At 42.1% G+C, this 16,765-nt stretch overlaps 1 protein-coding gene and 1 long non-coding RNA gene across 2 annotated transcripts in view; one reads left to right on the plus strand and one right to left on the minus strand.

The window, feature by feature from the left end:
• Positions 1 to 16,765, minus strand: part of LOC311136954 — a 58,941-nt gene that overhangs the window by 37,571 nt on the left and 4,605 nt on the right. The gene's annotated exons all lie outside the window — the stretch shown is intronic.
• Positions 10,611 to 15,635, plus strand: LOC311136953 (Krueppel-like factor 2). The gene is made up of 3 exons (XM_084171288.1): positions 10,611 to 13,381; positions 13,679 to 14,609; positions 14,732 to 15,635. The coding sequence occupies exons 1-3, from the start codon at positions 13,304 to 13,306 to the stop codon at positions 14,905 to 14,907; spliced, it is 1,185 nt and encodes a 394-aa protein (XP_084027414.1). The 5' UTR covers positions 10,611 to 13,303; the 3' UTR covers positions 14,908 to 15,635.

Below are 16,765 nucleotides of genomic sequence, written 5' to 3' on the forward strand. Positions count from 1 at the left end.
GAATAGTGAGTCAAATTCCTCCTAATCACCAACAGTTTAGGGTTTTACCTTATCAGGTCATCTATCAGAAGTTGACCCTCAGGGCCAGTGAATAGTTCATGCCTGCTGTCTGATACTACTATGAAAGTGCTGCTGAATCTTGGACTGTATGTCAAGATTGGCTCTGTGCTCTGCAATACTGAAATTCCTTATAATCTAAATAGGTGTTCAGAGATAAAAAAAAAAAAAAAAAAGGTCTGCCTGGACATAATTCTAAGGAAACAAGTGAAATTGGATACATGTGGTAACAGCTGTTACCGATACCTGTTAGCTATCAACAAAAAGATTGATACCTACCCTATGTGCTCTCCCATAGTAACTTTCATGGCTAGATATAAAAAAGTAAAACATTTTGAGTAGCCTATTGACCGTAATATTCTAGGGGTCATACAGATGCTTTGACTTGTGAGTCACTGATACAACTGCTCATCACTGATGTTGCACATCAATCTAACCACTCTACCAATCACGAATTGAAGGATATATAAACCTATGGCCTGGTAGCCGTGCAGTTTTCACCAACCGTCTTATACGCTGGAAACAATGTCTGGCCGCCGAACAAACCGTTGCCCTTGCGTCACCCCGTATTGTAGAACATTGTTGCGAAACCTGATTTAATAGAGAGACATCCTTAATAATGACGTTGGAATGTCACACATGTACGTACAGCGTATGCAAACCACATCATCCCAGCCTATAATTAATACACCAAATTGATGTTGGCCTGAGGAAAGAACACATTGTGAAGTACATATTAAAGCCTCACCGAATTGAGGTTGGCCTGAGGGAAGAACACGTTGTAAAGCACACTCCCCAGTCCCTGCCGGTGACAAGCGTAACCATAACATGATGCTGCCATCGCAATACTTAAAAATACTGTATGAAAGGAGCAAAGCCCAGATAAAAAGTTAGAAGAAAACCCGCCTCACTCTTCTGAAAACCAACAGTGCCTTTAGAAAGTATTCATACCCCTTGACTTAATCCACATTTTGTTGTGTTACAGCCTGAATTCAAAATGGATTAAATATTATTTTTCTCACCCATCTACACACAATACCCCATAATGACAAACTGAAAAAAAAAATCTAGAAATGTTTGCTAATTTATTTAAAATGAAATACAGAAATATCTAATTTACATAAGTATTCACACCCCTGAATCAATACTTTGTAGAAGCACCTTTAGCGGCGATTACAGCTTTGAGTCGTCTTGGGTATGTCTGTATCTGCTTTACACATCTGGATTTTGGGATTTTCTCCCATTCTTTCTTGCAGATATTCTCAAGCTCTGTTAAATTAGATGGAGAGTGTCAGTGAACAGTAATCTTCATGTCTTTCCAGAGATTTTCAATGGAATTCAAGTCTGGGCTTTGGTTTGGCCACTCAAGTGCTTTTACATTATTTTTCTGAAGCCATTCCAGTGTTGCTTTGGCTGTATGCTTGGGGTCATTGTTGTGTTGGAACGTAAATCTTCGCCCCAGTCTAAGGTCGTTTGCACTCTGAAGCAGGTTCTCATCAAGGATTGGCCTGTATTTGGCTCCATTCATTATTCCCTCTATCCTTACCAGTCTCCCAGTCCCTGCCGCTGAAAAGCATCTCCATAGCATGATACTGCCACCACCATGCTTCACGGTAGGGATGGTGTTAGAAGGGTGATGAGCTGTGCCTGGTTTTCTCCAGACATAACACTTTGCATTCAGGCCACAGAGCAATTTTTGTCTCTACAGACCACAGAAACGTTTACCTTATGCTCTCAGAGTCTTTCACGTGCCTTTTTGCACACTCCAGGCGTGCGGTCATGTGCCTTTTTCTCAGGAGTGGCTTCCGTCTGGCCACTCTCCTATTAAGCCCAGATTGGTGAAGTGCTGTAGGGACTGTTGTCCTTCTGGCAGAGTCTGGGTAGTTCCATATTTTTCTTTCATTCCCCAATGATGGAGACAACTGTGCTCTTGGAAACTTTCAATACTCTAGAAATTGTTTACACACTACATTTCTCTGAGATCTATGTCAGAAATCCCTTGGACTGTCAACTGTAGGACCTTATAAAGACAGGTGCGTTTCTTTCTAAATCATGTCCAAACAATTGAATTGGCCACAGGTGGACTCCAATCAATTTGTCGTGATCTCTCAAGGATGATCAAAGGGAATTGGATGCACCTGAGCTCAATTTGGAGTGTCATAGCAAATTGGTATGAATACTATGAAAGTTAGATATTTCGGTATTCCATTTTCAGTACATTTGCAAAAATGTCTAAAAACATGTTTTCACTTTGTCCTTATGGGTATTGTGTGTAGATGGGTGAGAAAAAAATTAAATGTAATGATTTTTTTATTCATGCTGTAACACAACAAATGTGGAATAAGTCAAGGGGTATGAATAATTTCTTAAGGCACTGTAACCCTGGGATAAAGTTTTATTTTTCAGGTGGACAATTACAAAAAAATGTATGCCAAAGACACTACAATGGCTTTCGAAGAGGTGTTGAGTGTTCATGAGTGGTCCAGTCTCAAACCTGACTTCAATATGCTTGATAATCAGAGACAAGGTTTGAATATTGCTGTCCATCAATGACCCAACCAAATTTACTGAGCTTGAGCAATTTTGACAAAACCAATGGATAAATGTTCAAAATTATTCACAGCTGTGCTTCCACCAAGTATTATTAACTCTGGGGTGTGAAGACATGCAATCAAGACTTCTTCGTTTTTTGTTTTTTAATTATTTTGGACAGTTTTCTATAATGATTCTTTCACTTTGAAAATGTGCAGTATGTTGTGTAGATCGACAGGAATAAAATCAAATGTATTCTCATTTGAGATGTAATTTTAAGGCAGCAAAATGTGAAGACTGTGCAAGGAAAATGTGAAGACTGCAATCGCACTGATGCGGTGGGGACTAGAAAAAGTAAGATGGTGCCGACAGATATGGCAGCTCTGCTTCTAGCTCTTAAGCAACTTTGCAATATTTTGTTTTTTTGTGTGTTATTTCTTACATGATTAGGCCAGATTGTTTTGGGTGTTATTACACAGCCGGAAATAACTTTTGGATATCAGAGCGGCAGTAACTCACCAGCATTACGACCAGGAATATGACTTTCCCGAATTGGATCCTTTGCTCGTACCCCCCAGGACAATTGAACTGATTCCAGAGGCTGAACCAAAACACTGCTGGCGTAGAAGAGGTATTCGGAGTGGACTTCTAGTCCGACTCAGGAGGCGTGCACACCAGCCACCGCTTCCGAGTATATTACTCGCTAATGTTCAGTCTCATGATAATAAAGTAGACAAGCTCAGGGCGAGGATTTCCTCCCAGAGAGACATCAGGGATTGTAACATACTCTGTTTCAAGGAAACATGGCTCTCTCGGGATATACTGTCTTCGTCCATACAGCCAGCTGGGTTCTCAGTACATCGAGCAGACAGGAATAAAGAACTCTCCGGGAAGAAGAAAGGCGGGGGTGTATGTTTTATGATTAACTACTCATGGTGTGATTGATAACATACAGAAACTCAAGTCCTTTTGTTCACCCGACCTAGAATACCTCACAATCAAATGCCGACCGTATTACCTCCCAAGATAATTATCTTCGGTTATAGTCACAGCCGTGTATATTCCCCCTCAAGCCGATACCACGACGGCCCTCAAAGAACTACACTGGACTTTATGCAAACTGGAAACCACATATCCTGAGGCCGCATTTATTGTAGCTGGGGATTTTAACAAAGCAAAATTGAGAAAAACTCTACCGAAGTTCTATCAACACATTGACTGTAGTATTCGCTCTGAGAAAACATTGGACCATTGCTACTCAACTTTTCGAAATGCCTACAAGGCCATGCCCCGCCCTCCCTTCGGCAAATCTGATCACGACTCCATTTTGCTCCTCCATTCCTATAGGCAGAAACTCAAACAGGAAGTACCCGTGCTAAGGTCTATTCAACGCTGGTCTGACCAATCGGAATCCATGCTTCAAGATTGTCTTGATCACGCAGACTGGGATATGTTCCGGGTAGCCTCTGAGAATAACATCGACGAATACACGGATACGGTGACTGAGTTCATCAGGAAGTGTATAGGAGATGATGTACCCACTGTGACTATTAAAACCTACCCAAACCAGAAACCGTGGATAGATGGCAGCATTCGCTGAAAAATGAAAGCGCAAACCACCGCATTTAACCATGGCAAGGTGACTGGGAATATGTCAGAATACAAACAGTGTAGTTATTCCCTCCGTAAGGCAATCAAACAGGCAAAATGTCAGTACAGAGACAAAGTGGAGTCGCAATTCAACGGCTCAGACACAAGACGTATGTGGCAGGGTCTACAGACAATCATGGACTACAAAGGGAAAACCAGCCATGTCACGGACTCTGACGTCTTGCTTCCGGACAAGCTAAACACCTTCTTCGCCCGCTTTGAGGATAACACAGTGCCACCGACGCGGCCTGCTACCAAGGACTGTGGGCTCTCCTTCTCCGTGGCCGACATGAGTAAGACATTTAAGCGTGTTAGCCCTCGCAAGGCTGCCGGCCCAGACGGCATCCCTAGCCATGTCCTCAGAGCATGCGCAGACCAGCTGGCTGGAGTGTTTACGGACATATTCAATCTCTCCCTATCCCAGCCTGCTGTGCCCACTTGCTTCAAGATGTCCACCATTGTTCCTGTACCCAAGAAAGCAAAGGTAACTGAACAAAATTACTATCGCCCCGTAGCACTCACTTCTGTCATCATGAAGTGCTTTGAGAGGCTAGTTAAGGATCATATCACATCTACCATACCTGACATCCTAGACCCACTTCAATGTGCTTACCACCCCAATAGATCCACAGATGATGCAATCACCATCGCACTGCACACTGCCCTATCCCATCTGGACAAGAGGAATACCTATGTAAGAATGCTGTTCATTGACTATAGCTCAGCATTCAACACCAATGTACCCTCGAAGCTCATCATTAAGCTCGGGCCCTGGGTCTGAACCCTGCCCTGTGCAACTGGGTCCTTGACTTCCTGACGGGCCGCCCCCAGATGGTGAAGGTAGGAAACAACACCTCCACTTCGCTGATCCTCAACACAGGGGCCCCACAAGGGTGCGTGCTCTGCCCCCTCCTGTACTCCCTGTTCACCCATCACTGTGTGGCCACGCACGCCTCCAACTCAATCATCAAATTTGTAGATGACACAACAGTAGTAGGCCTGATTACCAACAATGATGAGACAGCCTACAGGGAGGAGGTGAGGGCCCTGGGAGAGTGGTGCCATGAAAATAACCTCTCACTCAACGTCAACAAAACAAAGGATATGATCATGGACTTCAGGAAACAGCAGAGGGAGCACGCCCCTATCCACATCGACGGGACCGCAGTGGAGAAGGTGTAAAGCAGGGGTGTCAAACTCATTTTAGCTCAGGGGCCACATGGAGGAAAATCTATTCCCAAGTGGGCCGGACCAGAAAAATCATGGTATATATAACTTAAAAACAACAACTTCAGATTGTTTTCTTTGTTTTAATACGATCAACATACAACATAAAGCTGGAGCCTGAGGACAGTGTGTCCAAAATAGTACAAGCACAACATCACTATTAATCATAAAACACGTCAAGTTTATTTGAAAATTCTAAAGAAAAAGAACACACAAACACACAATGCCTCAGTGATTAACAGAACTGTTTCACAGATCACAGAACTATATCAGGGTGTCATTTCTCAGGCAGAAATGTAGATAAAAAATAATGAAATCCTGTTCCCCAAACAAGTGCAAGAACCACAGAGTCAAGAATAGGTTAAATATACAAATAAAATAAAATCAATTAAAAACAATAGCACATCAACATAAAAACATATAAACATAAAGCTGGAGCCTGAGGACAGTGTCCAAAAGCACAACATCACTATTAATCATAAAACACCTCAAGTTATTTGAAAGTTCTGAGGACAAAGAACACACACACACAATGCCTCAGTGATTAACAGAACTGTTTCACAGATCACAGAACTATATCAGGGTGTCATTTCTCAGGCAGAAATGTAGATAAAAATAATGAAATCCTGTTCCCCAAACAAGTGCAAGAACCACAGAGTCAAGAATAGGTTAAATATACAAATAAAATAAAATCAATTAAAAACAATAGCACATCAACATAAAAACATATAAACATAAAGCTGGAGCCTGAGGACAGTGTCCAAAAGCACAACATCACTATTAATCATAAAACACCTCAAGTTATTTGAAAGTTCTGAGGACAAAGAACACACAAACACACAATGCCTCAGTGATTCACAGAAGTATATCACAGATCACAGAACTATATCAGGGTGTCATTTCTCAGGCAGAAATGTAGATAAAAATAATGAAATCCTGTTCCCCAAACAAGTGCAAGAACCACAGAGTCAAGAATAGGTTAAATATACAAATAAAATAAAAACAATTAAAAACAATAGCACATCAACATAAAAACATATAAACATAAATCTGAAAGCGTTGCTCAAACTCCTGTAACAGTCCCGTTATTTTATCTTTGAACCGCTTCATGTCTGCCACATGTTGGGTCGCGCACACATTTTTCAGACAGGGGAAGTGAGCTGCATCACCACCGGCAAGTTGCGTCTCCCACAATGACAGCTTCAACTTGAAAGAACGTATGCTGTCATAATACTGCGTGACAACTTTGTTGCGCCCTTGCAGCTGTTTGTTCAAGTTATTCAGGTGCTCTGTAACATCCACCATAAATGCAAGGTCCTGCATCCATTCTGCGGAATGAAATTCTAACACTGGTTTGCCCTTTTCTTCCATGAACTGTTCAATTTCTTCTCGTAAATCAAAGAAACGCCTCAGCACAGCACCTCGGCTTAACCATCTTACCTCAGTGTGGTATGGCAGGCCATAGATATGGTCTTTCTCTCTGAGAAGGCTGTCAAACTGACGGTGATTCAGGCTTCTGGATCGGATGAAATTAACAGTTTGGATGACCACCTTCATGACGTTATCCATCTTTAATGACTTGCAACACAAAGCCTCCTGGTGCAAAATACAGTGAAAAGTCAAAAAATCACGTCCTCCATTTGCAGATTGCACTTTCTCTCTGAACTTTGTCACAACGCCTGCTTTTTTCCCGATCATTGAGGGCGCACCATCTGTAGCCAGGCTGACAGCGCGGGACCAGTCCACTCCGACCCTGTCCAGCGCGCCGACGAGTGCGGTAAAAATATCAGCTGCTGTCGTTGTATCTGTCATCGGCACCAACTCCACGAACTCCTCGGTGACGGTCAATGTGTCATCAACTCCGCGGATGAAAATGGCCAGTTGTGCAACATCTGTAATGTCCGTGCTTTCATCAATTGCAACCGAAAACGCAATAAATGACTTTACTTTTTGCTTCAACTGGCTGTCCAAATCCACTGAAAGATCGGAAATCCTGTCTGCAACTGTGTTTCTTGTCAGGCTGATATTTGCAAAAGCCTGCCGCTTTTCAGGGCACACAATCTCCGCTGCCTTCATCATGCATGTTTTTACAAATTCACCCTCACTAAATGGTTTTGAAGCAACTGCGATTTCATTAGCAATGAGGTAGCTAGCTTTCACTGCTGCGTCACTGATGTCTCGGCTGTGAGTAAACACAGACTGCTGTTTCTTCAGACCCGCCAACAGTTCATTCACCTTCTCTCATCTCCGCTGTCCTTGAAAGTTGTCATATTTGTCGGCATGAAGACTCACATAGTGGCGACAAAGGTTATATTCTTTCAGCACTGCAACATGCTCTGAACACACCAAACATACAGCTTTCCCATTCAATTCCGTGAATAAATAGGATGACCATTTTTCTTGGAACACTCTGCACTCTGCGTCCACTTTTCTCTTTTTTGACAGAGACATATTGGGGCAATGAGGGTGCCAAAGCACATAATGTTAAAAGTAGAAGCCGTAATAAATATCGCGGGCAAAACAAAGTAGCTCATTGGCTGCACGTGCTTGACCTACTTGCTCTGCCCCGGTATAAACAGTTTGCTTGCTTAACACAATTGCTATTGCGCCATCCAGTGGACGCAATTGGAACAGCAGTTTATTTTATTGAAAAATTGCAGCGCATTTTTATACTTTACAAAATTATTTATAATTTTTTTTTTTTTTTTTTTATCATCTCGCGGGCCGGATTAAACCCGTTTGCGGGCCTGATCCGGCCCGCGGGCCGGACGTTTGACACCCCTGGTGTAAAGCTTCAAGTTCCTCTGTGTACACATCACAGACGATCTGAAATGGTCCACCCACACAGACAGTGTGGTGAAGAAGGCGCAACAGAACCTCTTCAACCTCAGGAGGCTGAAGAAATTTGGCTTGGCACCTAAAACCCTCACAAACTTTTACAGATGCACAATTGAGAGCATCCTGTCGGGCTGTATCACCGCCTGGTACGGCAACTTCACAGCCCGCAACCGCAGGGCTCTCAAGAGGGTGGTGCAGTCTGCCCAACGCATCACCGGGGGCTAACTACCTACCCTCCAGGACACCTACAGCACCCAATGTCACAGGAAGGCCAAAAAGATAATCAAGATTTCAGGAGGTCAGTGTGATGCGGTAGGATGAAGTCAGGCGCAGGACACAGAGCTAATCGAAAACGTACTTTACTCGTAGGTAACGTAAATACATAACCTCCACGCAGGGAGGAAACAAACCCGCTCACCAGACGACAACCAAACATGAACAAACACGCACAAAATACAGTGGGAGCCAGAGGGTTAAATAGGGAAGTAATCAATACATAATGGGAACCAGGTGTGAACAATAAAGACAAGACAAGTAGAACACAGAAACATAGATCGGTAGCAGCTAGTACTCCAGCGACGACGAACGCCGAAGCCTGTCCGAGCAAGGAGGAGGAGCAGCCTCGGCTGAATCCGTGACACAAGGACAACAACCACCCGAGCCATGGCATGTTCACCCCGCTATCATCCAGAAGGCGAGGTCAGTACAGGTGCATCAAAGCTGGGACAGAGAGACTGAAAAACAGCTTCTATCTCAAGGTCATCAGACTGTTAAATAGCCATCACTAGGTTGCTTCCACCCTGCACCTTAGAGGCAGCTCAAATAAGCAAAGAGAAACAACAGCCCATCATTACTTTAAGACATGAAGGTCAGTCAATACAGAACATTTCAAGAACTTTGAAAGTTTCATCGTGCATACGCAAAAACCATCAAGCGCTACGATGAAACTGGCTCTCATGAGGACAGCCACAGGAATGGAAGACCCAGATTTACCTCTGCTGCAGAGGATAAGTTCATTAGATTTACCAGCCTCAGAAATTGCAGCCCAAATAAATGCTTCACAGAGTTCAAGTAACAGACACATCTCAACATCAACTGTTCAGAGGAGACTGTGTGAATCAGGCCTTCATGGTCGAATTGCTGCAAAGAAACCACTACTAAAGGACACCAATAATAAGAAGAGACTTGCTTGGGCCAAGAAACATGAGCAATGGACATTAGACCGGTGGAAATGTGTTATTTGGTCTGGAGTCTAAATTGGAGATTTCTGGTTCCAACCGCCGTGGCTTTGTGAGACGCGTGTGGGTGAATGGACGATCTCCGCATGTGTATTTCCCACCGTAAAGCAAGTAGAAGGAGGTGTTATGGTGTGGGGGTGCTTTGCTGGTGACACTGTCTGTGATTTATTTAGAATTCAAGGCACACTTAAGCAGCATGGCTACCACAGCATTCTGCAGTGATACGCCATCCCATCTGGTTTGGGTTTAGTGGGACTATCATTTGTTTTTCAACAGGACAATGACCCAACACACCTCCAGGCTGTGTAAGGGCTAGTTTACCAAGAAGGAGAGTGATGGAGTGCTGCATCAGATGACCTGGCCTCCACAATCCCCCAACCTTAACCCAATTGAGATGGTTTGGGATGAGTCGGACCGCAGAGTGAAGGAAAAGCAGCCAACAAGTGCTCATCATATGTGGGAACTCCTTCAAGACTGTTGGAAAAGCATTCCAGGTGAAGCTGGTTGAGAGAATGACAAGAGTGTGCAAAGCTGTCATCAAGGGAAATGTTGGCTATTTTAAGAATCTCAAATATTTTTTATTTGTTTAACACTTTTTTGGTTACTACATGATTCCATATGTGTTATTTCATAGTTCTGATGTCTTCACTATTATTCTACAACGTAGAAAATAGTAATAATAAAGAAAAATGAGTAGGTGTGTCAACTTTTGACTGGTACTGTATATACCAAATCAAATCAAATTTGATATGCCACACGCGCCGAATACAACAGGTGTAGACATTACAGAGAAATGCTTATTTACAAGCCCTTAACCAACAATGCAGTTAAAAAATAAAATAGACATTTTTTTAAGTGTTGAGTAAAAAATAGATAAGTTAAAAATAAAAGCAAATAACTAAAGAGCAGCAGTAAAATAAAATAACAGTAGGGAGTCTATATACAGTGGGGTACCGGTACGGGGGCACATTATACTGTATTTTAGTCTATGCCACTCCGACATTGCTCGTCCTAATATTTATATATTTCTTAATTCCATTATTTTACTTTTAGATGTGTGTATTGTGTGTATTGTTGTGAATTGTTAGATACTACTGCACTGTTGGAGCTAGAAACACAAGCATTTCACTACACCCGCAATAACATCTGCTAAATATGTGTATGTGACCAATACAATTTGATTTGAAGTGTAGAGAGGAGAGGTAGATGTGTCAAAAGCTGCAGGTCTACTGGGAACCTTTAGTAATATCCTACAAACCTCAAGATGAGCAGAACAATGTTTCTAGAATGTAGACAAAGCTCACTAAGCCACGACTATGAATTGCTATTTAGGAAAAACCTATGTATTAAGAATGTTAGGCAGGTACAAATAAAGAAAACACATACATTTTTGTTTACTCCAGTCTATTCTAAAACATTGTTGCGACACCTAATAGAGAGTGATACAGTAGGTATGACATCCTTACTAATGATGTTGGAATGTCACACATGTACCTACAGCGTATGCAAACCACATCATCCTGGCCAAATGCAATAATAATCTGTACTATACAACATGTTCTTTCCTCAGGCCAAATAATATGGCCTATGGCCTGAGGAAAGAACACGCTGTAAAGTACAGACTAAAGCCACACCCATGTTTCTTTATTTGTATGTTGTTCACAATATAATTTATATTATATTAGTGTAACCGCTGCTCCTTCGTGCCACAATCAGATAATTTCTATATGTTTTTTATATCAGTCATTTGTTGACAGACTTTATAAGGGTTTTCATGCATGGTTGACTAGGGGTGTTTAAACTGAGAAACAGTAGCAGTTACCATGTTTTGGTAGATGGTTAGTTGTGAACTCTCTTGAATAAATAAGAATAAAGTAATTTGCCAAAGCCCAACTCTGAAATGCCAATCAGTTAAGCCAAGTTGTACTGGCACAAAGGAACCAAAATTAACAGGAGCACTTTGGCATTTTAATTGAGTCCTACCAGATAAACAGGCAAATAAAACTTTAATGGCAGTGGTTACTTGTTGTAGACTTCATGGCATCGGAACGACCATATTTGGTTGGCTGATTAGGGAAACTCAGATTACTCATTACATGGAGTTTATGGTTTAGGCTCAGAGGGATGTGGATTATGTAAGAATGATGATAAGGTATTCATTTACTGACCTTCCCCAACTACTCACTGTAAACAGAAGAACAGATAGAAAGTGAGAATAGGTTGACACATGCACACAGTTGACACTTAAGAGAAATAGAAACAAAAACCCTTCCGCCCCATTGTGAGAAAGGAAATGTATCATCCTGGTGCACCTGCCTGGATATGGATGTTAAATTATAGGTAACAAAAAAATAATCTGCATTTAGCTGAATACTGTTTTGCGAAACTGGCGCAAGAGACCCGATACCAATGTGAATAAGTCGCTGGACAAAGCAGGCTCAGCAGCCGCTCATTCAGCCTAATTATTTGCACCTGAATGGGGCTTCACAGAGGTTAAACGCTTTATTAGCGCGTGTTTACGGGAGCGTTTGAAGGGGTAAAGATTCAGATGAAGGCCTACCTGGCGCCTGGTGGCTGCGCGTTTTGAAAAGCCTGCTGCGTTGGGTAACTGGGTTTATCACAGGCTGATGATGATAGGCAAATGACCTGAGAGGACGGACGAGTTGGTCAGGTGATGGAGAGCAAACTGATCTGCCAAATTAAAGGTATTATATATAGGCCTATGAGAAAAACGAATATGGGATTATACTTTTTATATATGTGTATTTTTGATATACTTTAAATGTGACTTTATGGGAAAAAATGCAGTGTAATCATATTACAATGTTTAGTCTATTATCGATAGCCCAACACATTACCAAGTCTCCATATAGCCTATCCTGTAGGATATTCTATCCAAATGGGTAACTTTGAAAATGTATGCATAAAGCACTATTCTATTTTATCCAAATGGATAACTTTGTCTCTAGTCTTTTGGTTACCTTACCCTATTCATGACACATACATTCACATTCCTTCACACTTCACATACGCTGCTGCTACTCTGATTATTACCTATGCATTGTCACTTTACCCCTACCTACATGTACATATTACCTAAATTACCTCGACTAACCGGTACCCCTGCACATTGACTGTACCAGTACCCTTTTGTATATAGCCCCTTATTGTTATTTTATTGTGTTCCTATTTTTACTTGAGTTTATATAGCATTTATTTTGTACTTTTTTCAAACTCTTGTTGGCATTGTTGGTTAAGGGCTCGTAAGTAAGCATTTCACCTGTTGTATTCCGCGCATAACATGTAATTTAATTTGACATAATGTGTTAATTGCTTACTTGGTTATTTTCCGCAAGGGGCGGTCTTTGCCTAGCGCGTCATTACGTGTTATACTTGTTAAACTCGTTTCTATGCAGGAAGGGGCGTGTGTAGAGGTGGCTTTAAAGCTCGCACGAGCGCAAGAGGGAAAGCAAAGAGACTGCAAGGCTCACTTGGCTCACTGGCTTTATATAGGTGCGTGTTTCCTCCGCTTCGTACAATAGTTCCAGCTTTTCAGCTACAATATTTATAAGGTATATAGGAACTCCTACCAATCAAACTTGCACATGACACTGAAACACTATTTCAAGTGAGGAGATATAGTGATTTACTACAACAACTAGTTTCTCGTGTGGACTCTACATCGCTTTTGCTGATATTCATAGACAGAAAGAACGTTTTTTATTCAAGAAAAAAACAAATTTATTTTGCCATTACAACGTATGGAAATGGCCTTAACCGGGACCATTTTACCATCCATCGCTACATTTGCGAACCAAAAGGAAAAATGCTGGGAAAATGTAAGTATATTGGTTTATGTATTTAGATATGTTTTTTGGTTGTTTTACCTGTAGTTGGTAGATTAATGTAGTATAGATGTAGTATAGTAAGAATAAAGCAATGGCATTTCAGTCCAGATGTAGAGTGAACCCATATTTTAAACAGTTAGGCTTCTAACTTGTTATTTAAACAGTTACATATTGTTTTTACAGTTTATTTTTTTATGTAACAAATATTCATGTTCCATTTGATTGTACAGAGCTTTGTTTTGTTTTTTTACATGATCTTTTCACTAATGGCATCTTGTACTATTGCAGAGGTGGAAGGGCGAGATGGACAGGTCTGTGCATTCCAGCTGTGCGGTGGCTGAGGGCATGGACATCTGCATGGGCATAAAAGACGAAGAGGATCTAGATAAGTTCCTGGATCTGGAGTTTATTCTCTCTAACTCCACTGGCACAGACAGCAACACTCCATCATCCGGGACGGGGGGAGAGTACAGGCTAGCAGAGCAGAACAACATGTATCTCTCCGGGATGCAGTCTACCTACACCGTGCCCGAGATGAACATTCCACCTCCGCCTTACAACAGCCTGATGGCTGAGCTCCTGCGCAATGAGCTTGACAGCAGCTTCTGCCACCAGCTCTCTGGCAACAGCATCCATGGGAGATTTCTAGTCAGTTCCTCTGCTTTCCCAAATCAGGACTTTCCAGACAACATTAAGGTCGAGCAATCCATGGACAGTTACCGACCAGTTATGGAAATGGTCCCTCAGAGCTGCCCAAAAATCAAGCAGGAGGGGAACGTTTCGTGCATGATGTCCTTCGAGCAGCCGAGACTAGCCAACTCTCCGCAGGCTGCGGGGAACATGACACCGCCTCTCAGCCCAGACGACCTGATGAGTTCCGAGTGTCAGACCCAGATGTGCCACTCCATGACTTTCCCCCAGAGCTACCGCTCCGCAGCGGGCTACCCTCACTCTCACCCGCCCCCACAGATGCAGCTCCCGTACCAGAGCGCACACCAGTTCGGGATGTACGAAGACGGAATGGGTATGCAGCCCACCAACCAGAGAGCGCTGCTCACTCCACCGTCCTCTCCGTTGGAGATGATGGACTCAAAGCCAAAGAGGGGTCGGCGCTCCTGGCCAAGGAAGCGCACAGCGAGTCACACTTGCACTTTCGCTGGATGCGCGAAAACCTACACCAAAAGCTCGCATTTGAAAGCGCACCACAGAACGCACACAGGTAAGGAACATTCCTCAATGTCTGTATGCTTATTGCAACCTATAAATATTTGGCTATATGTTGCAAATAACTGCATTTTCTGTCAGTATACACATGGTATTTTCCCCTTTGTTGTTCAACAGGAGAGAAACCATACCATTGCAGTTGGGAGGGTTGTGGCTGGAAGTTCGCCCGTTCCGACGAGTTGACGCGCCATTTCCGTAAGCACACTGGCCACAGGCCATTCCAGTGCCACCTGTGCGAGCGCGCCTTCTCCAGGTCCGACCACCTCGCGCTGCACATGAAGCGACACATGTGAGAAATCACATACGATTGAGGACTTTGCCAAAGATTTCTCCAAAATATGTATTTTGTATTTTTGTTTGTTTATTTAACGTTTTTGGGGAATAGGAAAACAGCATAAGAAAAGAAAACATGGTCAGACGAATTCTATATACAAATACTATTTTAAAAATATGTAGCTGGTACTACTTTGTTATTTTTTATCGAATAATATTTTGTAAAAGGCTTTAAAAGTGCATTACACGGAGTTGGCATTTGTAAATTCAAGTCAACATATCAGGTTGGCTCTAAGTACACCTCTGACACAACTGGAATCTAACAATAACATTGTTTAACATGATGTGTTTTGATATTCAAGATAGTGCCTTCTATTATATGCATCCTACAAGTGCCATATTTTCTACTGGCAAAAACGCAAAGTTTATGTATGTGTTATAACTGTAAACAGCACATTAAATAAGCTTTAAGACAATGTTTTGATCTAAAACTGCCTTTCAGTCTTCAAAGGCTTGAATTGAATGTTCTGTGTGTGCATTTACCTGTTGAATAACATTTAATGTCAGGGTCTTTAAAACTATGGAAATAAGAGTGTCCATCTCAACATGACAAAGGGCTAAAAGTCTTGTGACTTAAGACTGTTCTGTTTGGTTTTCTGAGTAAATGTATTATTGCCATGTAAATATATTGTTATATAATGTAAATAGTTTATTTTAATGTACATATTAAACTAATTGAACAACATTATTTTAGACTTTGAGTAAAATCCTTGTGGCTTTGGAAAATGGAGCAGCCCTGACATCTGTGTATCATCATCACACCATACTGTAACATTACACCAGTCATAAACTCCTCAACAATATTTCCATATCTTTACATCAACCATGAGCCAGCTATCATACAGCGCCAGTTCAGGCCTGAGCAGTTTATAATATGATTTCTGAGTGCAGTGTTTTCCAGCTGTCACAGGGCCACTGCCAGAGTCTTGCGGCTCATGCAGCCTATAAATACAAACATTACATTTACATAATTACAGAGATTCAATATAGATGTTCCCTCTCTGGGTCTGGGCACAGGGGCACACCACACTGAAAGAGAGAGGAACCCTGGTTGCTGCCTCAATGAGAAGACCCAATGGGACAGGATGGAAAGTTCAGGGGGGATGAGAAGAGAGAGCGACACAAAGGTTATACATCTGTTAGCCTGGATTTGAGTCTCACACCAAATGTATTCTATAAAATCAAAGCTTTCACTTCAAGTAGTCCCCTGGGTTAGGCTCTATTGTCTTGTTATTTCAATGTTGATAAAGCATGAAGCAGTACTAAGCAGCTATCACTTAAACATGGTTGCATATTCTTAAAAGTGCATTTTTAGGTTGGTATGCTACCCAACAACAAAGCCCCTCCACTGTGGAAGGAGAAAGGTGTTAAAAGAAGAGGCCCAGAAAACCAACATTTTACCCATGATCCATCTCTTAATCAGGGGCCTTCAGCCTGTGTATCTGGGTCACATGACAGCATCCCTGCACAATAAAGTCAGGTGTAGTTGCCTTCAGAATAAACTCATATTCACTGTGTTAGGGGCCTAATTATGTACTTTGGCTACTGTATGTGTAAAAACAGGTAGAGAGAGAGAATTCACTGTGTTAGGGGCCTAATTATCTACTTTGGCTACTGCATGTGTAAAAATAGACAGAGAGAGAGAGAGAGAGAAAGAGAGAAAGAGAGAGAGAATTCACAGTGTTATGGGCCTAATTATGGACTTTGGCTACTGTATGTGTAAAAACTGAGCGAGAGAAAGAGAGAGAGAGAGAGAGAGAGAGAGAGAGAGAGAGCGAGAGAGAGCGAGAGAGAGAGCGAGAGAGGAGAAAGGGGCCA

This window comes from Coregonus lavaretus, assembly GCF_964263955.1.
Source record: "Coregonus lavaretus genome assembly, chromosome: 11".
NCBI lineage: Eukaryota > Metazoa > Chordata > Actinopteri > Salmoniformes > Salmonidae > Coregonus > Coregonus lavaretus.

Coding starts and splice junctions, on each gene's coding strand:
- LOC311136953 (XM_084171288.1), top strand. CDS start 13,304: ATGGAAATGGCCTTAACCGGGACCATTTTACCATCCATCGCTACATTT. Junction 13,382..13,678: donor AGGAAAAATGCTGGGAAAAT/GTAAGTATATTG, acceptor GTACTATTGCAG/AGGTGGAAGGGCGAGATGGA. Junction 14,610..14,731: donor GCACCACAGAACGCACACAG/GTAAGGAACATT, acceptor GTTGTTCAACAG/GAGAGAAACCATACCATTGC.